Source organism: Crotalus tigris, unplaced genomic scaffold, assembly GCF_016545835.1.
Source record: "Crotalus tigris isolate CLP2741 ecotype Arizona unplaced genomic scaffold, ASM1654583v1 scf7180000017731.4096049, whole genome shotgun sequence".
NCBI lineage: Eukaryota > Metazoa > Chordata > Lepidosauria > Squamata > Viperidae > Crotalus > Crotalus tigris.
In genome coordinates, this window is record NW_024096599.1 from 3,520,858 (window position 1) to 3,543,484 (window position 22,627).

A 22,627-nucleotide genomic window follows, 5' to 3' on the forward strand; every position below is an offset into this window, starting at 1 on the left:
TTCAAATTGGAAATTGTTAGCCTATCAGCTTGAAAAAATTCTTTGCTCAAAACCTTCAAAATCTCAATATTACTCATGTATGTATAATTTCTCAGTTAGGAGCCATTACCTCATTATACTTTGTACATTTATGTAACAGAACTCTTGGAATTAAAATAAAATTTGGTCTCACAAAGAAGTGTATTTTCTTGTGGTGGAAAGTTGTCTTTTGATAAAGGTGTGTTTATTTAATACAGAATATTTTTTGAATAAAAAATTCCTAAAACTATTAGGAATGGATTTTCATTGAGTGTAGACAGTAATTTATTCTAAATTTAATTTTTACTTCCAAATCAATACAATAGATTTTGAATTACTACTTGTTGTATACTTCGTTCGCGTGCGAATGATGAAGACACATGGCGATGCTAAACAAACACTTTATTCTCCTTCTACAACAACCAAGCAAAAGCAAAAGGCACGCAGGCCTTTTATATGGCCAGAAGCCCGGACAGTGTCAACCAATAGGAACAGAGCATTTTTGCGCCTTGCGCATGTGCACAAGGCCGGCGCCGCTCTGTCTGGTCCCGGACAACTTTTGGAATGCCTGGGACCAATGCAACGTCCCGAGCCTGCTTTTGCAGGCTCAGGACACAACACTACTCACAATTGGATAAACTATTTTTTATTAGATGAGTATAATAAAAGATTAATGACCTTTTACTTTGGGGAGGGAAATTCTAAATAGATTGAAAATACCAATTCCTAAAACTCAACCAATAGCATTCCTTTCCAGTCTCAGTACTCTCACTTTTCCCAAAAAGCTGTATAAGAGCTTTCTCTTATACAGTGCGCTTTATCTTACATGTACAGTACTCGTCTTTTTACAAGATTCTGCTCTCTTTCCTGTTTTTACATTTCTTTTTGGCTCAGCCAATATACATCTTTCATTTTGTCCCCAGGTGAACCCAGGCAAGAGCAACTAAAAGATTATATTTATCACAAGAGAGCGATATAGAGTAGTAGTCCATTGTACATAAGCATTTGGATGCATACACCTCTACCAAATCCAGCAGATGTTTTCCCACAATGGGTGCTTACATTTAACTAATTGAAATGTTTGCCAATTGATTAATTACTTTGATTGGTGTACTTCTGCTTCAAAGCAGACAGAGGTTAATTACTTTCAATAGTACATAATGAGAATTTCCAGAACTCTGTGTAGAGACAATTTAATTATGCAGTCTATGAGGCACAGTCTTGCTGAAGAACTTCACAAATGATGGTCATGGTACATAAAGGAATAATGCCTGAATTTTGAGGTACAAACTGGATGTTGTCATAATGAATTGCTGTCCATGTTCTGTGAAAATTTATACTCTATGGTGCTAGAAAAGTAATTTCTGAGGTGCACTGTAATAAATGGTCTGATAGCAATTTAGTAAATACTTTCATAGCCCATAATCTGCAAGAAAGTCAATAGCAATTTCGTGACCTTTCTGTTATTGTACTTTTTCATCTTCAGATACAGTTATCTGAAGATGAAAAAGTACAATAACAGAAAGGTCACGAAAGTTACAGTTAAGAGAATTTTATTCATCATTGTGAGGAATATAATAGAATAGAACTTACAGCTGTTTGATTTTATTTCTGCTGCATCTGGTCTCACCTTCAAGTAACAGTTAGATACATATGTATTGCTAAAATATAGTAATAATAATAATAATAATAATAGTAATAATAGTAATAATAGTAATAATAATAAAGTTGGAAGGGACCTTGGAGGTCATCTAGTCCAACCTCCTGCTCAAGCAGGAAACCCTACACCATTTTGGACAAATAGCTGTCCAGTCTCTTCTTAAAAACCTCCAGTATTGAAGCATTCACGGCTTCTGGAGGCAGGTTGTTCCATTGGTTAATTGTTCTAACTATCAGGAAGTTTCTCCTTAGTTCTAGGTTGCTTCTCTCCTTGATTAGTTTCCATCTATTGCTTCTTGTCCTGCCTTCAGGTGCTTTGGAGAATAGCTTTGGCGAATATGATGGACAATAGATTTTTTTAAATGAACACTTTTCTATTGCCCCTTGCCAACAGCTTCAGCCTCTAGATGCTGATTATAAGAAATCAACTCAAGGGTTATGTTATCCATGGATGAAAGAGTAGCTACTGCTGAGAAACAGAAGGCTTTTGGAGTTAGAAGGATATGACCTGAGATTTGGGTAGCATGGATAATTATGGTATGATAAAGTCAAGGTTAAGGTGGATTTTAAAAATCATTATGTTAGATGTATCATATTGAGAATATGGAATAGATACCAACTCAGGTTGCGCCTGAAAACACCTTTGTGGATCTCAGCACAAGAAGCAGTTTGGATGAGAAATATTAAGTTAACCTAAAATAACCAAGAACATTTTTATCTGGACACATTTTTTTGGCTTCTGCTTGGATTCTTTTGTTCCAGATATCTAAGATGAATATAGTAAGTAATTTGTAAAATATTTTGTGATACTTACAGTTCATCTAAGAAGTAACAAATATTATAGAAAGTGTGAAATTTGTTTTATTAATTGATAACAGTTCTATTGATGTTATTTATTGACCATTTTGTCTATTGTAACATTCCTCTTATCAAAGCTGTGATATTTTAAATAAGAGATAACACAAATAGTGTGATAAGGGTGATGACAATAATGAGATAAAATGATAACGATGACGACAACAACAACAACAACATTTGGGACAGAGTCAGATAATAATTAAGGTGTTAATTTCTTTAAAAAAAACCCCACAGCACAGATAATGTATGTCTCCTTATAGCCACCTCTTTATGGAAAAGCATTATTATGTGGGATAACAAATTTATTTAGTCCATTGACTTGTTTCCTTAATGACCTCTCAGGTATCTATGGCATATCACCCAGGACATGACTGTAGTAACATATCCCAATGTGTTCCCCAGAAATTGTACAGAGGGAGGGGATGCCTTTGTACATGGGGGTTAAATATATTAGTCATGACTGTTGGTCAGTATGTTTTGGAGATATTTCTTATGTTTCCTGAATGTTGATCCTAGATTATAACATGCTCTATGGGTCTGAAACCTGGCTATTCTTTAGCAGTATTGAAGCTATTTTCTTTGATTCTGCAAATCATTAATACACATTGTTTTTATAAGAGGAAGATGGAACCTAAAGCAAAGGGGAACAAAAACATATTTTACAATCTGATTCTTGTTTAACAGCTGCAGCATATAGTGCAATATACGGATTTGAGCAAAATCCTATTACTAGGTGGAAAGAATAAAGGATAAATATGTGCATTAGCTCAAAGAATGTCTTAATTGGTTACAGAAAACATATGCATTGATCAGCAGTAAATAATATAGCAACTTCAGTTGTAATGCCCTAATACTGCAGATTCCTTTGGCAAATTCTAAGGAATTTCATTATCTATGTACAAAGATCTGAGTGAGGCCTATATCTGATGGCAGTCTAATTACTGATGTTAAGCTTGGGGGAGCAGCATTGATAATTGACATGTTTAGATCCTTTAGAATAGGGGTCTCCAACCTTGGCAATTTTAAGACTTGTGGACTTCAACTCCCAGAATTCCCCAGCCAGCGTATGTATATTCTGGGAGTTTAAGTCCACAAGTCTTAAAGTTGCCAAGGTTGGAGACTCCTGCTTTAGAATCCTTGAGATCCTACATGATAACTTGCTCACTGGAGTTTTGAATTTCTAGTAGCTAAGCCCAGCTTGGCTGCCAGCAGCAGAACAATCTTTTAAAAGTACTTCTCAGTTCTGGACTTCGAAATGCATAAATCATGGGATCAATGACAGCATTGAACATGATTAACATACCATTGACATGGAAGATGGACAAATAGCAAACACAGTAAGGGTTTTCGGGGCAAAACCGTATGAGAAGCATGTGAAGAACAAAGGGAGCCCAGCAGCAGAGAAAAACACCAAGTAACACTGTTAACGTAATGGCTCCTTTCATGTTAGCTCTCTGGTGGACAGAACTTGCAGGCATCAAGGCAATCTTTATGGCATGGGAACGGGCAAGCAGAAACATATGGATGTAAAGGCAGAGGATAAAAATGAGCATGAAATAAAACAGAGCTGAGAAAGATACAATAGTTGCAGTCTCATGGGAGAAAATCACCATTGCTATGCCACTCCCTGCACAGAAAGTCCAAATCACCAGCAAAATCAGCAAAGCCCGCCTTTGAGTCATGATGTTATGGTAACGCAGTGCATAGAATATCGTTATATATCGGTCAGCGGCAATGGCTGAAAGGCTGAAAATTGATCCCAGTAAAGATGAAATAAACATGAAATCTATAATATCATCCACAGTTGTTGCCATCTTTCCACGACATGGAAGGTATCTCATTTTGCAAAATATGATATAGAAGATATTCTCCAGAGTCTTGGACAAACTTCCTAACATGTCTGAAACAGCTAAGCTGCAAATGAAAATGTACATGGGGGAATGCAGATTCTTATTCCTCCCTACTGCAATGAGCACCAGCAGGTTCTCCAGGATTCCTACTGTAGCAATGGTGAAGAAGACTTCCTCTGGCACAACAATTGTCATGCAGTCGGAGATGTTCAGTGATGGCTCACTGTGGTTTTCAAAGACATGAATACTTCTCTCCTCCAGAAGTCTTATTATTTCAGAAGCCGTGTTGGTCTTCATCTCCTTAACCTTTTTGATTTGAGGGTGTGGGAGAGGATAAGGGTGGGTGGGTAGAGAGAAATGCATGACAGTTACTCTGACCTGATTAGGCAACTGCAAATAGATCAAGCTGAACATCTGATTCAGCTAGATATGGGAGAATTGCTATGAACTGATTGATCAGTAATAAATAGGCCTTTTCATATATTATCCTTGAATAGAGAATGGCAAGATATGCCAGTTTATGGAATGCCTGCATTAGTTTCATCCCCAAGAGCGGCATGGGATGCACACACAGTTGCAGGATTTTGCCTGCTTTGCCCACTTTCCTATATAAATAAAAGGTTTGAGTGGGATTGTTTTATCTGGATTCCAAGTTCCCTGGATTCTTTAACAAACTTTCAAATGAATGCTCATATGAACCCCTTTCAGATTTTCCTGTGCTATCTAGAAAGATCAAAGCAGAATATAAGACTTTCTAGTTACAATTGATCCACTCTACTCATATTTAGTCAGACTTATTCGACTAAGTATATTTAGGATGAAATGGCAAGGGAATGATGCTTAATGTATTGCCTAACATCATTTTTCTGGGCAAAACCATCACGTGTATTATTATTTATTTATTTTAAAGATGTACATAGCTGCCCGTATTGTAACGCCATCTCTGAGCAGTGCATAAAACAATAAAAACAATAGAGGCCCCATAAAATGAAAACCATGAAATGTGCTATTAGCCTCCTGGATGGGAGTGGAGGAGGAAGAGAAGGAATTGCAATGAAAAATAATGAAAATATTCATTCCTTCCCACTCCAGAGGCCTACTGTAGAGCCCAACAAGTTATATCAAGCCCCACACCACAACAATATCACTCTACAAGCTCTCCCCTTACATCCTTGCATGGTGATACCACCACTCTGGGGAGCTTGGGTTTTGTTGTACAGCACCTGCTCAGACATGGGAAAATCATATTGTATTAATTGCTTGTTGACAAAAAACAGGCCTGATAGTCTTCTCCCTGCATTCATGTAACAGTTGCTTTATAGGCTTTTTCCATGAACAGGTCAAGGATGTGTACATAATGGTGCAAATTGAACAACAAGCCTATTTGGAAATCAGATTGACTGACTTAGGTGTAATAAAGCTGCTTTCAGTAAACAAACAGTGAACAATAAAACTTAATCCCAGTAGAAGACTATGATCCAATGGGCCACCCATTGTGATCCATCAGAAATGTAGTTGCTTGATAACACCAGAGCCTCCAGGCAACTGAGCAACTTGCCAGGGATGGATCACAGAGTAGAAGGGAGGAAAGAAAAGTGGAACATTTTTCCCACCCAGCATTTTTATGGGGATGAATTGCAACAGGAAAATATTTTTTCTCATCTGGGTTGGGGAAAGGAGAGAAAGGAAAGGAAAGAAGTAGTGATTATCTTTTGCCTTTTCTGATCTGCCCAGGTTTTGCTTCTCTATTCATGTTTGTCAACTTCAGGATAGAAAAGTCTGCAAAAATAATGGCTTTGTAGGAATTGAGTGGGAAACATAGAGCTATAAGTTCAAGAAATCATAACATACAAAAATAGAAATATTTTTGGTTGAGGGAGAGAAAATCTTGAAAGACAATATTTATCTGTCTGAAAATGAAAAGGGCCTTTTCTTTGAGGCCAGGTCAGCTGGTGACTCAGAAAAGCTTTTTGATGAAAAGCCAGCAGACTTCAGGCCAAATTATTCAACAGCTGCTGCTTGTTGGAATAAAGCTAGGCAAAGCTGCAGTTCATCTGGATTTGAAGAGGGTGATTCTGTCAGGCAAGAGGTTAATTACACATTTGTTTTTCCTGCATAGGGATTCTTTTCCATAAATGCCACAGATATTTTTGTGTTCAATGCAAATTAATGAGAAAAAAACTTGAATTACAGAAAACAAATAGATATCAAAAAGCAGAGGATGGTGATTGTATGGCTGACAACTAGAAATATACACATTTATTTACCATTATAAAGATTTTCATATATCAAAGGACTGTTTTTTTCAAGAAGAAGAAGGAGGAGGAGGAGGAGGAGGAGGAGGAGAAGAAGAAGAAGAAGAGATTTCGTTTCTCATCCAAGAAGCTTCATGGAAATATAAGTACTGACAGTTGAGACTGGATGGTGGGGGCTCTCAGAGAGGGCTAATGACCAGATGACTGCAAAGAAATACAATCAGTGATGGGATTCAAATATGTGAACAACCAATTCTCTGTGTGGATGCCACTTCCGGAAGACCATTCTGGGCCTGGGCAACAAAATATTACCTACCAGTTCTGCCGAAATGGTGTGAACCAGCTGAATCCCACTACTGAATACAATCCTTCCACCCCCATATCCTATCAGTAACTATCCTTCCATCCCTCCCATCAGAATTGATTAGAATTCTTGGATGAGAAATGAAATGTTTTCGTCTTCTTCCTCAAGGAAAAAAAAACAATCTAGTTGTCTTTTGAAGAAGTAAGCACCTTTGAGATTCTACTTTTCATGTTTCTACATTAGTGCAAAAACTAATTTAATATTCCAGGAACATGAAAACCAGGAAAATTTGTGACATCGTCTTAAGAGACTTAAGCAACGTTGGGCCTGCTTAATATTTATACAGGAAATACTAGGAAATAGGAAGCCAGAAAGGTAGATTGTGGTATCAAACAGCTTTCTGGAAAAAGGCAATGGCAGAACACTTGCATATGGCTACCAGGAAAACTTAATGGACATGTGTGTAGAGTCCCTAGGAATTCAGCTGTCCTTAAGGGAATCCTTGCTCTTATCTTGGAAACTATCCACATATTTGTTTGTCATGGTTTTTTTTCTGACAGGATTTTATGCATGTATTCATGAACTATGTTTATATCTCATAATTCATATGGCTGGCTTGATTTTATGTATGTACTATAACTCATGTTCTCTGAAATTTAGTATCCTGTCCAAATAATCAACATGCTCTTTCTCCAATAAGATGATTTAAGATTAAAGTAAAATCTTATGAAATGAAGACTGCTTAGAAAGAATGGTGTTTGGTAGCCATGACAACTAGCAGATGGCTCTGTTTGCTCCTTTGCCTGTAACACATTTGTCCAGTCACCTAGCACCTAGTTTCTCCAATGATTTTCTAGTTCTTCTCTCAGAGAAGCTCTCAAACTCTTGATTCTCACTGTGCTACAAATCTTATTGGTAACCCACCTCCACTTTTCTGAAAGGAAAAGTATATTTTTAGTACTGAGAAGCAGATTAATTTTTAAAACAGTTAATCAATTATACATAATCCTTATTGTAATTATTAACTTGTAAATAGATCCCAGGGGATTTTGGTAAAACTTTTTCCAGACAGATTTTAGTGATCTTATTAAGTGGAAGAAAGGGAAGAGAATCAAAAATATTCCATTCTTCCTGAAGGAAGCGCACATTTAGGGGACAGTACAAGAGCTTTTCAATCCAGAGAAATAGAGAAGCAAAAAGAAATCTCTTAGTTTCTTTCCTCTCTGTGAATACTGGGCTAAAGTACATTTTACTCTTTGGATCTCTGTTTACAACTTCCTCAACAATTTGCTTCTTGGTAGGAACACTTTTAGTTCACCTGTCCTACATGACCAGAATTCCTAATGTTACTAGTGATATTATATAACTTATATACTATGACTACATTATGCAGCTATGACTAATGTATTAAAAAAATGTTTGCTTCCTGAGGAGCTCCATTCTAGTCACCTTGCCATTGATGCGGTGATATACAATTTACAGTATGTGGGTAGATGTGAACATACGATAAGTTTATATATTAATTAGTCTAGTGTGTATAATGCACTCCCTACGTTTTTTTTTCAGGCAGTACAGAATTGCAAGGATGAAATTTGCGTATGAAGCCTTTTTTTTTCTACTAGCAACCAAGAATTGCAAAAATGCTCCATCTCCCATATCTCTGTTTCTTCCCTCCAAGGACACTGGATGAGTAGCACTTTTGTTTGTTTGTTTTCAGAGCATCATTGGAAATTCTTTCCCTAATTGACATTGGAATAAATTCATCAGCATTGCAGTTTTGTTCCTTTATCCATTTCTCCCAAAGCTCTGCAAATCCCACTATCTTTGGCATTAGATTTCTGTGAAATTTTGATAACTGCAGATATTGTTATTGAAGAAACAGATTCAAGATTATAATTAAATTACAAGTTGGATTGTGCAAGCCTATTTTATTTTTGCTCTTATAGAATTGCTGAATGAAGACCTTAATTTTTTGAAGATCGTAGTTCAACTTCCTTTGTCCAAGATCCTAGGTTTGATTGCAGAAAAAATACATATCTATAAAATTTTAATTTTATTTTTTCTCGGTGATGGCAAATTAAAATTTTAGCACATCAGATGTAAGTCATACATCATATAGCTTTAGTCTATAATTTAAATAGGAAGAATGTATATATGTAACAAGGCTGTACTTCTATTTTAGCCTTATAAAAATAATCACTTAATTGACATGAGCATGAAAACAAGAACAAGACAAAATGTATATGGTCCTTCTAACCTTTTAATGGTCATTTTTGTATTATTTCATGAGTACTTCAGTACTTGCCTACTGAAAAATTTTATTGAAATGGAAAATGAATAAGAGAAAGTATTGGCAATTTACCTTACATAATTAAGCTTTCTGAGCTTTATTTAGTTTAAAATTATTTGTACTGCCTTGGTAGTAATAGTTTTTCAATCTAGAGACTGAATCATAATAATTTATCCATCTTCTTTCAGAGGGACTATTAACTAAAATAGGGACAAGATTACCCTTTTTATACACAATGCTATCAATCTGTTGTATGCTAAATTCTGCATAGGGCTTTATGTATTAAAATACATTATGTTCAGTAATGAGCCCTGTTCCTGGATTAGGAACATGCTGTTAAAATGGACAATAAGAAACAGCTAGCAATCTTTCTATTGCATATGAAAATCTTGAGTGGACTCTTAACAATCAACTTGAATTTTATGGAAGATCTTGGATTAAGAACAGCTTGTAAGTCCATGATGAGGACTACATTAGCTTAAAGACTCAATTCTTTAAGTATAGAGCTTAAAGAATATATTTGGGCTTGTCAATACATAATATGCTATGATATTCCAGTGCTTCATGAAAGGGATTCAGCCTAAGTTTCCACAGTTGTTTGGGATTTGAAGGTCCTGCAATATATGCTTGTTAACCCACTAGACTATGTTTTACTGGACTGTTACAGGACTATACAGTATTGTTTTCTCAGTACTGAACTTAAAGGACATTTTCCCATTGCTAAGTTGAAGTATTATCCACTTATCCTTGATCTGGGAGAAAAATTCACCAAGACAATTACTTTTTTCTGTTGCTGATTTTTGTCTTGCCTCTACTGCCAGTCATCTCTCCAACATAGTGGTGACAAAATCCAGCAGAAATAATTTACAAAGCCTGACCTTGGAGGTTCTTGAAACAAAAGGGAAAATTCTAGTATTAGGAGCTGGGGATATAGTAAGATGAGACAAGTAGGATAAAGATGCTAGCCTTTTTGTGCTGAGCTTAGAGGCAAGCAGTGAAAGATGCTATGCCCCATTGATATTTAGTTTTATACAAATTATACTGTAAGGTTTCCTTATTTTTTATGAGCACTGTGCAAATAAAAAGGAAGGCAAAGTTTGGATACAATGCCTTTTATCAAACAGCTTCCCAATATTACTACTGTTGGTCCCAACCAGAAAGCAGTGAATAACAAGGTTGTGTAGTGCATTTGATTTGATTTGAAAAATCTGATCTAGAGCATATGGAAGTGCTAAAATACCACTGTCTGCAACTTTAAGCAGCCATATCTTAGTATCCAAGGGCAGCTGTCATATTTAAGAAAAAGATGCTTGCTACTTTACAGAATTTGCACATCCATTGTTTCAAAATCCTTTTTAGAACTGAATCTGGAACACAGATTCTAGTTCTAGTTATTAATAAACAGATTGCTCTCATTTAAACTTAGAAATATTTAAATTCTTAGTTATAGTTCTTGCTTTATATTGTTTAATCTTTTTTCTAATATGCTTGCTTTTTAAAAAATATTTCATTTTATTGTTTCATTTTATTGTATTTTATGATATGTAATAAGTGATAAGCAATGGTTACAGCAACAAACTTACCGTACTAACTTTAATGGGTATAGAATTTTAGAAATAGGACAGCTATTTTGATTACTCTTAATTATGACTGCCTACAATGTTTTTCATCTTCACTGCAAAGGCAGCCACATCTTTCCCCTGTGGTCATTTTTTACCTGAGAACAGTACTAAGTAAACTACAGGCATTCGTGTTCACATAGCTACAAAACTTTTCAATTACATAAAATTCACCAAACATTTTCATATTCTTAACTGAAACCATGTGTTCTCAGTACTCACAGAATTTGTATGAAGCATCATCTCCAACTCAATGATATTTGTATGTCTGGTCCTTTGTTTTGGCCTTCGTATCTTGTCTATTGAGCATTCTGCTGTCCTCTTGGAATATACCTTATTAATGGCATAACAAACATTATTCTTGTGGCTGATTAGCTTGAAACTAACTAGTTACAGCGATTTCTTAATTTAGTTAACTTCTGATTCCTGCAAAGAAAGAAACAGGAAAAAGAATATATTTATGATCATTGATAATATATTCCATTTAATATACAGTTTACATTTGTCTGAAGAATATGGCTTCTTTTATCAAGATTATTCTACAAATATTAAAAATTTACTGAGGAAGATCAATTCTTTTTATATCTTGATTATAAAAAAACATTGTGAATAAATGAGGGTACAAATAGAAAAGTAATTTCTTAAGACCACAACCTCTTGTGATGTAAGCATAATACCATATGCCTTTCTAAATGTGACATACTCATGCAAACACTATACAAATGGATATTTCCTAAAAATAAAAATGTCTTATTACTGGTTTATTTGACTCCAGAAGTGACTGAACTACAAGTTATTGCTCTTTAAAGCCTTTATAATTCCTTTTAATAATATAATTTGATAGTAGAAGAGCACATTAACATTTCCCACCAAGGATATTTGAATCAGATGCACAAAATTTTAATATTTACTCTGAAAATTATACATTGAATAAAAAAAATAAAGAGTAAATTACATCCCGTCCATATCAGAAGTTTTTCTGAATATAATTATCTGCTTCCAGACAGAAGAGAAAGATTCATTTCATGAAAGTAGATCCATAAAGAAGAAAAAGTTGGTGACTTAGAGTTTTTTCATTGACTGTACCAGAATTAATTCTATGAGCTCAAACATTCCTGAAGTCTTAGCAAGTGCAATTCTGCACCCAACTTTTGTTGAAATTGACCAAAAGTATGGGTGAGAAGTTACTAGAAAAAAAATGAAAGCTATGATCACTGAATAGATTTCCTGTTATGATAGGAAATTTTGCGTGGTATCCTAGATCCTTAATCAGATCAAATCCCTATGTAAAAAAGACTCACTTGCACTTATAGGGTTTCAAAAAATGTGCCCATAACAAACTTTTTTTCAAGACAGACTTTCTCTCCAAGATTTGCAAAATGTTGATGTTATGAAGTGTCAGTTATTCCCAGCACAAATCTGTTCATCAGAGAATGTTTCTGTCTGATATTTATCTGTAGAACCTATGAACTTAAGATCTGCTTTGACATTTGAATTTAACTATTGTGCAAGAGAGAAGAAAAACAGCTTCAGTGTGGTTAGTACAAAGAGTCTCCTAAAGTTCACCAAAGAGATAAATCAGAAATCCTTCAGCTGCCAGATTTATTTGAGGAATATTTGCTCTATTCCACTACAAATGGTCTTTAACTAAATAGGAAAGAAGCTGACAGGAATCAGCTCTATTTCTAGCCTTAAGTGCAAAGAATGTTGCCAGTGAATTGTCTGCAAGAGTTAAAAATCTTGGTTTCTCCGAACATTTTTTTTACTTCTTAGAGAATTAACCAGCTGCTGGTCATATCTGTAAGAATATAACACAAAATGGAAATAATGGAAATATTAAAACCATTTTAATGTTCTTTCTACATAGAATGTCAGGGAAGTAATTTAGCATTGTACTACCATCATGAAACATTTCCTAAAGTTACTTTTATATGCTGTGCCAAAAATAGTTAATGTTTGAACTGAGATCTTCTACATTTCTTACAATGTATGTTTTATTCATATTTGATATTTCTATATATCTGAGTATAAATATAGTGAATATGAGAAGTAAGCCTCATGCACAGAATTATTTAAGGGTGCATTATAGAGAGGATAATTAACATAAACACAGAATTTAATATTTTGGAAACGGATTCACGCAAGTACTAATGCCTATGTCCCTTCCTTTAAATTATTCATATGTGCAATGAGGGGAGTACAGAGACTCACTGTGTCTTCCTTTGCTAGTGTGCTTTCCTCCTTTACTATCTTCCTTTTCTCCTCCAGAGGCAGAAATCCAATAGTATGACAGGCAACCTCCACCATGAGATCTGGATTCACCCAGGATATGGAGATGAACTCTGGAGGTCAGATCCTTTATCTGTGATGTGCTCAAATCATCCCCTGGCATTGAGTAGGAAGCTTACCAAAAACCTTTGTTTATTGATCTTCATAGTGCTTCGTCTTTTTGAGTTATTGTTCTTATTTTTTACTGTTGCTTTTGGACATTTACATTTAAAAATGTAAACTATATTTTTAAATAGAAAGAAATATATTCAAGGGCACCTTAAATGTTGTGTTCTTTTCTTTGTAATATGAATAATTCATTGGGATTTTTATTTTTCAAAAATGAACTAAAGTTATTTTGTTTTCAAATCAGTCCCTTACAATTCATTTGTACTGCATTTTAAAATTCATACTACTTCCAATTCTTAGCGTATTTTTTAAGGAATATCCTGTCATGTGTAGACATCACACTAGATTTATTTATTAATTCAGTGTATATAGCTATTTAAAAAGGAAGCATATTTTAAAGCTAAATGACAATTCATTTTTATAATTAAATAAATAGTTAAATAGACTTTATTTAACTATTTAAATAGAATGGTCTAGTTGTTAAGGTGCCAGGCTAGAAAGAAGGAGATCATTAGTTCAAGTTCTGCCTTAGCCATGAAAGCCATCTTGGTGACTTTGCACCACTGTTTTTCAGTTCAATTCACCTCACGGGTCTGTTGTTGTGAGGAAAAGGTGTGTTGGATATATTAACCACCTTGAGTTATTTGTAAAAATAATAAAGGTGGGACACAAACAAACAAATTATCTAGCGGGTCAAAATGGGTGTGGGGGAGGGGAGATAAAACACATCCTCAATATGAGTATTAAAAAAACCAACAACAATTAATGAATTCAGTGTTGTCTATTCCCAGGTTACAGGACTGTTGCTTCACTGCTTTTTCCATCCTAGCTCATTACTGCAGACAACACATTCAATGAACATCACACTGTGGATGTGTATTGCTCCTTTAACCTCATGTAAATCATATCCTCAAGATAATATGACAACATGCTACTCATGCTCTACTCCCTGTCTTCTAGGTAGTTTCTTTTGACCAGAAAAAAATCTGAAAGATAATTTCTGTTAAAAAGGAACCCCTGTGGATTTTACTCTGCTAGTTGTTGCACATTATAGTATAGGCCAGGGGTCTTCAAACTTGGCCCTTTTATGACTTATGGACTTCAACTCCCAGAATTCCTCAGCCAGGCATGCTGGCTGAGGAATTCTGGGAGTTGAAATCCACAAGTCATAAAAGGGCCAAGTTTGAAGATCCTTGGTATAAGCCATTTAGCCAGTGCTGTCTGAAGACATTTCCGTGGTCATGGAATGCTGTTACCTTCCCACCGAAGTGGTACCTATTTATCTACAATGAATACAATTTCAGTAAAACCAAGAGTAAAACTGCAGATTGTACAACTGAAACTAATAGTGTGGGAAATGGATTTATCTCCAAATCCTTTGTAGAAATAATAACCATTGCTAAACAAACACAAAGAAATGTTAGAGTAGGAAGAAAGCATTCCTTGGTGGGATTTTGCACATTAAATTACTATTTGCAAGGATGGTCAAATATAAATCTGTCAAAAATAGACTTTAGTCCATATAAGTCTCATTTCTACTTGTGTGATGTTGCAACAGAGCAACACAGCTATCTTAGAGTGAATGAATAACTGAAGAAGTAATCCAACATACTGTACATAAAAACTTCCAGCTGCAGACTTAGTACACAATGCATGGGGTGTGAAAAGCATTTAATTCATTGACTGGCCTTAGAAACAGAGCCAGAAAAGAAAGGATTGGTATACACCTTCAGGAGGAAAGATTATCTGGAGTTTCCCTAGCGAAACAGTATATCACATAATTTCATACAAGGCTGGAAAAATTATTCAATCCCAAAGGGAGATTTCATTGTTGTGAGTGATTCAAACATCTTGCTGTGTCAAAGCGGAAATAAAAGTACTACGTTTGCTATTGAATAGACTTTCCCATTTCTTCCCATCATTTATTTACCTTCACACAATAGTTACCACTCATTTCCAGTCTCTTCCTTCAGTCTCTCAAACTAACGTGAATGTCTTAGGTAGGAAGATTTGAAAATGAGATAAGAAACACTCCTCAGCTTCCCATTTGAAGATTCTGGCTTCAAAGACTTTTTCGCAGGGATGCAAAATGTTCAGCCCAGAAATTACACATAACCTCACTTAGACAAAAGTTGAGTTCTTTTATTTTGCATATTTGGAGATTTTAGTGGAAAACAGATCCGTTAAGCAACTGTTTCTCACAACTCTAAACTGCAAAACATCTTTTCCTTTGAAAGTCTTTTTGACATAAAAAGATAAAAGAAACAGATACATCTGTATTCCTCTCAGTTGGAGAGCTACCATAGCTCTCTTGCACCAGAACAAAAATAATAGATTAATTCCATGGGAAGGAATTGCTATACCAACTAGACCCAGATCCTAAAAAAGATCATACAACCAGTCCTTTGCTCCAATTTTACATTCAGAAAGATAACTGACCAGCTATAAACATTGAAAAAAAGGGAACAAATGATAGCTGTAACCATAGATATATAAAGAAAATAGATATGGAGGTACTTAACAATCAAAAGAGTTTGAAGAAAGAAATTTGAAATACATTTCTAATGATATACATATATACATACATACATACATATATGCCATGCCAGGTCACAGATGCTCTTATTAAACCTTCTTTGGAAAAAAAAATTCTTTCCAACTTTTCCTTCTATAGGTTATTATTTTTTTACTGTTTTCCATACAAAAGAAATAATAGATCAGGTTGGTATGATGGCAAAGCCGGATGGACTCTGCTTTTAAAGCAATGAACAAAGCCATTGCGCAAGAAGCAGACAAAAATACACCAGAGACAAAAAAAAAAAAAACAAAAACAAAAAACCCACCCCAGCAAAAAATCCCCACAACCAGCACTGATGTTATTACAGCCTTGAAGGACATCACTTTGAAATGAATCTGTTTTGTGTTAGAGGGAATAAAAAAACCTCCATGGAAATTTTTCTGTCTCTCAGCATTGTGATAAATAATGAGAGAAAATCCATTCAATTTTTGTATATATCTCGAATTAGAAAAATAGAAAAGGTGAGAACCTGACATTACATTGCAATCTTTATAGCAGACAAAAGGTAGACAAGTGGAATGAAAAAAAAAACTTAGCAGCAATCGGTATTTCTTGTAAAGAAGCAATTTCAACGTTTGGATTATAGTATTTTCTCTCCAAATCTTTTACAGTTTTTATAACAAACTGGGAATGCTGAGCGGCCCCTCTGCTCCACAGTAGCAACCAAGCTGCTGGATCATGCTGCGTGATTTGCAATAATCATATTCAGTGACACTAATTTCCTTTCTCCAGGGCATGTCCAAGATCATCAGGGGTCCAACTCATATAGGAAGAGATATATTAGATCTAGTTTTCATCTTGGAGCCTTTATCCTTTATCTTACTTGGATTACTATGGAATTGATTGGCAGCACCAATCTGCATAGGAAAGTGAACCTATGTAGAACTTTTTGGTTTCCATAGGGCACGTAGGGATTTTCCTGTGGCCAGTATTTCTATGGTTTTAGGCATGTCTTGGAATACAGAGGCAGCAGTGGCCTTGGACAGGACTGTTAACTAAGTGGCCTGTCCCTATTCATCAGTCCAATGAGCTTGTTGATTCCAGGGGATGAAGCCACAAAAGAGACTCTCCTCTCTTTCTGGTAAAAGAGAAAGAATGAGTTTGGCTGAACACAAGGCAGAAGCCAGATTCAGGTCTATACTATGATGATAAGATCTCCATGGATCATTGTTACCAGAAGTGCTTGATATGCCAGTAAGGGAAAAACCATTTTCTGTCTTGCTCTCATAGCATCCAACAATTAGGATGGGACCCTATAGTACAATTTTATTTTATTTTTATTCAATTCACATAACATATTTGATTAACTCTTAATTATTAGACTTTGGAGAGAGAAAGAGAGAGAGAGAGAGAGAGAGAGAGAGAGAGAGAGAGAGACAGAGAGACAGAGAGACAGAGAGAGAGAGAGAGACAGAGAGAGACAGAGAGAAAGAGAGACAGACAGACAGACAGAGACAAAGACACACACACACACACACACACACACACAGAATACATTTTCTGATATAATTATACCATTCTGTAGAAATTCTACAGGAGAGATAAGGAGAGTGGTGGGATTCAGCTTATTGCAAAATGTGTCAACCTACAAGCTGCATAACTTCAACTTGCAGGAGTTTTATTGGGTACTAGTGTTTTATTTCAGAATAGACTAAATCATAATTACATCCAGTGGTGAGATTCAGCCAGTTCGTACCAGTTCGACAGAACCGGTAGCTAATTTTTTATTGCCCAGGCCCAGAACGAACTTCCGGAAATGGCATCCACACAGAGAACTGGTTGTTCACATATTTGAATCTCGCCACTGGATAAAGGAATCATGTAATATATTTGAAGAAAAATGGCCTGATATTGGGAGTGGAGCTAATGAAGACATGCAGAGAAATGAAGTAGATTTAATTAGGAATGAAAAGATTAAAATATAAACCAGAAGCTGCGAATTAGTGTCAATTGTTTTGTTGTGTGAATGAAAGTAGGACAGTTAGTGATGCTGTGCTCCAGTGTTTGATAATAATGAAAGAACCAAATGTGAATTTTGGAAAAAATGTGCAACATTCTGCATAAATGTGACTCAGGGAAAAAAATATTTGGGTAGGTAATGTCAATGGACTAATGAAAAGAAAATAAGAGGGTATAGCAAATTTGACTGGTCCGTTTGGAAATCCAAGAATAAATGAGAATGGTAAGTGATTGGTGAGCAGTTGTTAAGGAAAAAACTTCCTGACGGTGAGGACAATCAACAGTGGAACAGCTTACCCCCAGAAATCGTGGGCGCTCCATCACTGGAGATTTTAAAGAAGAGACTAGACATTCACCTGTCTGAGACGGTATAGGTTCTCCTGCTTGAGTAGGGGGCTGGACTAGAAAACCTCCAAGGTCCCTTCCAGCTCTATTCTATTCTATTCTATTCTATTCTATTCTATTCTATTCTATTCTATTCTATTCTATTCTGTTCTGTTCTGTTCTGTTCTGTTCTGTTCTGTTCTGTTCTGTTCTGTTCTGATCCATTCCGTTCCGTTCTACTCTACTGTACTCTACTGTAGTCTACTGTAGTCTACTCTACTCTACTCTATTCTATTCTATTCTGTTCTGTTCTGTTCTATTCTATTCTAAAATATCTGTTTCAAATATCTGCTTTAAACATAAAGGGAAAAGGGAAACAACTTTCCAGTTGTGTCTGACTCTAGAGGGCAGAGTTCATCTCTGTTTCTTAGCTGAGGAAGCCAGCATTGTCTGAAGACATTTCTGTGGTCATGTAGTCAGCATGACTATATGCAAAGGAGCATGGAATACTGTTTGTTAATTTCTCACTGAAGTGATACCTATTTACCTACTTGCATTTGCATATTTTCAAACTGCTAGGTGGGCAGGAGGTTTCGAACCTGGGCTGTCAGCTTTCCAGCTGAAAAGCTCAGCATCTTTAACCACTGAGCCATCGCGCCTCCCCTTTAAACATACGTCTCTATAAAGGGAGAATATTCATGTCCTGTAAATATGGTTTGTTCAATGACTGCATTCATCAGTCTGATGGATCATAAGTTCCTTTGACTTGTTTTATGAATCTCTTCCACATAATTAAACCTTCTGTTTTTCTATATGAATTTCATAGTTTGTAGTTCATATTTATATTTTCAGCTCTTTATTATACTTTAGGAGAAAAGAAATGGAAATGGGACCCATTTCATCTAAAATTATGGTTAGCTCTCATTCCTGCCATATCTAAAAATGTATCTGCAAAACAGATGAGCCTAGAGCTTAATCATCTGTGATTACTTGTAATTAAGATTCCATTTAGCAAACTTTCTTATACTGCCAATACTCATTTCATAACTCATTCATCAATACTGACAAGTGAGTTGTGTACTAGTCTTTAATTTGGAAGAGGGCACCTGTGACTTCAGAATTCTATTTAACTTCCAGGCCCCCTTAATCTTTAATGTGAAAGAACTTTTAAATGACTTAAATTGGATTTAATTAATTGAAATTATATTTAAAATTCAGATATATTCTTTTTATACTGGATAAAATTATTATTTAATAGTAGCCTTTTCTTTATATACATCTCCTGCTTTATACATTTACAAGTATAAGAATGAAGTAAGGTGTACATGCTGTTGAACTACAGCTTTTAACAGCTTCATCATTAGCTATGCTTGAAGGTGTACTGAATTACAGCTTGGCAACAATTGAGGGGTGCAGATTGCCTATTCGACAGTCAACGTTTACAGTGCTAGGTATGTACCAGAGCATTTTCTGACTTTAGATGAATGCAGTGATTATATTTCATAGTTTTACTCTTCTTAAAAGGAAATTTACACTTTTTATAATTCTAGGTATGTTTATGACTTTTCTGCTTCCAAATAAGTTAGATTGACATTGTCATCATATAATAACAGTTGGAAAGAAAGCATAGGGCTGAAAAAGATGAATTTCCAAATAATCCAATTTAAAACAAATATTTCAAATGTTCTTTTATTTCATAGAAATGTAATCATTTCAGTCAATGTTTAAGTTGCCTTGATTTATAGCAGACATGTCAAACCCAAGCCCCGGGGGCCATATGCGGCCCGTGAAGTGGTTTCATGCAGCCCGCAAAGCCATCCTGGAAACAGTGAGGGAATGGCCCCTGCTGCCTTGGCCCTGGCCAGCTGGGAGCCAATGTACAATTTTGTGGTGGCCATCTTGGCACTTGCCCAGGTGGACCATGCCTTGGCACTTGCCCTGGTCCCACCCCCTTCTGCCAGAGACCCTCAGATCTCTCCCACTCCTGCCCAGGCCCCCACAGGCACCCTTGACGCAAATGATGTAGAACTGGCCACACCCACCCAGTAGGCCACACCCACTCCATCCACCCCCATCCAGTAGGCTGCACCCACTCTGGCCACACACCCCCCAGGGCAACCGCAATGCTGATGCGGCCCTCAGTGAAATTGAGTTTGACACCCCTGATTTATAGTAAAGAATATTCACAAGCACCTTTTGCAATTAACATGGCCATTTAAAAGTTGAGTTTTGAAAGCAGCTTGGGAAGAGAAATTTTAAGAGGCAGCACTAGTACAACTGGTAATCAAGTATGAAGCTTTATATCAATGTTCATCATTATTAATTGTCAGAAGGTTATTTTGCTTCAAATGCTTGGAAAATTATACACTTGGTATTTGACAGAAGACATAATCTATGAGTCATACTGGATGTGGGTTTCCTAATTATCTTGAATGTTCTTAGATAACACTTCTCAAGTGATTTCTGGAATAAAATGCCCCATGGTATTTTTGGGCCTATAATTATATTAATTACCCCTGTTGTGCAATTATGATGCTAGTAGCCCTTATTGCTAAAATGTCTGATACATGAGTATGTCTGAAATTAGAGAAGAATTGTATATTCTGTTGTATCACAATGGCTACACTTATATTACCCCTTGAGATACAAAATTAATCAACTACATTTTAGACCAGCATGTGGTAGAAGCTGCCTATATGATCAGTGTGGTGTAGCATGTGAATTCAGAAAAGTTGTTTAACTAAGTGAAAAGTAATTAGGTTAGCCATTGTTAGATGTGTGAAGTTAGCATAGCCACTATGCATTTAATTTACAGTTATAACCAATTTACTCCTCAAAACAAATTTTGTGGTAGGTTAGAGCTAGGAGACAACACACTTATAACAAAGGCAATTGTCAAGATCAATTTGCAATCTCTGATTGTAAAATCCATCAGAAAGTCTGGGTGAAGAAATACTGACTCTTGAGAACATGTTGGACTTCAACAAGAACAAATAATTCAGTGATATATTCCACTCCTCACTGGGAACATTAATAATGAAGCTATAACTTAACTATTTTGGAGACATAATATAAACACAAGAGTCTTGGCGAAGACCTTGGTGCTTGGAAAAAATGAAGTAAGTATAATAACTGATTACACAACCATGAGCTTAAAATAATGCTAAGAAGCAGTTACCACAGACAATCTGAGCAAAATTGTCAGTCAAGATAGGGAGAATTGAAAGTGTCTGAACAACTGAAAAACAACAGGTGCTGGTAACAGATGGATCAAGGAGGGAAGGATTAAAAACTCTACTGTATGAATAGAAGTTGACCACTGAAATATTGGTATCAAGAATTAGGAAATTAGCAAAGAGATGAGAGTAAAAAGTGAAGTATACTATGTTGTGCCTACTTAAAACCATGTTATTTTTTGCAAATATAGGATATTGTTGCACTGAGAAATGATTTCTTTAAAAAAAGCACCCTTTGCTACTGAATTTTCTATTCAAAATCATTGCATTGTTCTCTAGATATTATCTACTGTGGAAAATTATAGTTCATAGTTAAATGTGCAGGTTAGTCTGATCTGAACTCATCAAATTTGCAGGCAACACCAAGCTGGCAGGAATAACCAACACTCCGGAAGATAGGCTTAAGATACAGGAGGATCTTGACAGACTTGAATGACTTCTGAAGGGAAAGTAGCCCACTTCAGTTTATTGTTTATAGTTTATTGTTCTCACTGTCAGGTAATTTCTCCTTAGTTCTAGGTTACTTCTCTCTTGATTAGTTTTCATTCATTGCTTCTTGTCTTGCCTTCTGGTACTTTGGAGAATAGGTTGACCCCCTCTAGAAAAGATAATCAAGCAACGAATCAGCAAACACCTAGAGGCAAACAAAGTCATTACCAAAAGTCAACATGGGTTTGTCAAAAACAAATCATGACAGACAAATTTTATTGCATTCTTTGACCAAGTGACAAAATTAGTGGACCATAGGAATGCTGTGGATATAATTTACTTGGATATCAGTAAGACATTTGTTAAAGTAGACCACAACTTACTACTTGATAAGATAAAAAAATGTGGGCTAGACAGTATCATCACCACATGGATTTGTAGCTGGCTGACAGGCCGTACTCAGCATGTGGTCCTCAATGGAATGCATCTACATGGAGGGAAGTATGTAGTGGGTGCCCCAGGGCTCTGTTCTGGGCCCAGTGCTGTTCAACATCTTCATCAATGATTAGGATGAAGGGATAGATGAGGAACTCATCAAATTTTCAGATGACACCAAGGTGGCAGGAATAGCCAGCACTCCAGAAGATAGGCTTAAGATACAGAAGGACCTGGACAGACTTGAACATTGGGCACTATCTAACAAAATGAAATTCAATGGTAAAAAAAGTAAGATTCTACACTTAGGCAGGAAAAACCAAATGCACAGGCATAGTATAGGTGGTACCTTGCTCAATAGTAGTAACTGTGAGAGGGATCTCGGAATCCTAGTGGACAATCACTTAAATATAAGC

General features: G+C 35.9%; 1 protein-coding gene across 5 annotated transcripts; it reads right to left on the reverse strand.

Moving 5' to 3' along the window:
• Window positions 1-1,923: 1,923 nt before the first annotated feature.
• On the reverse strand, window positions 1,924-15,989 carry MC2R (melanocortin 2 receptor). Of its 5 annotated transcripts, none has more exons than XM_039339292.1 (3): window positions 15,844-15,989; window positions 11,076-11,279; window positions 1,924-4,691 (listed from the first exon to the last, which is right to left on the reverse strand). In XM_039339292.1, exons 2-3 carry the CDS (start codon window positions 11,094-11,096, stop codon window positions 3,723-3,725), a joined length of 990 nt encoding a protein of 329 aa, XP_039195226.1. In that variant the 5' UTR covers window positions 11,097-11,279; window positions 15,844-15,989; the 3' UTR covers window positions 1,924-3,722. The 5 variants fall into 5 exon arrangements, with proteins under 5 accessions (XP_039195226.1, XP_039195229.1, XP_039195227.1 ...); XM_039339295.1 differs by having other exon boundaries at window positions 11,076-11,186; window positions 15,844-15,988; XM_039339293.1 differs by having other exon boundaries at window positions 15,840-15,979.
• Between the last annotated feature and the right edge of the window lie 6,638 nt (window positions 15,990-22,627).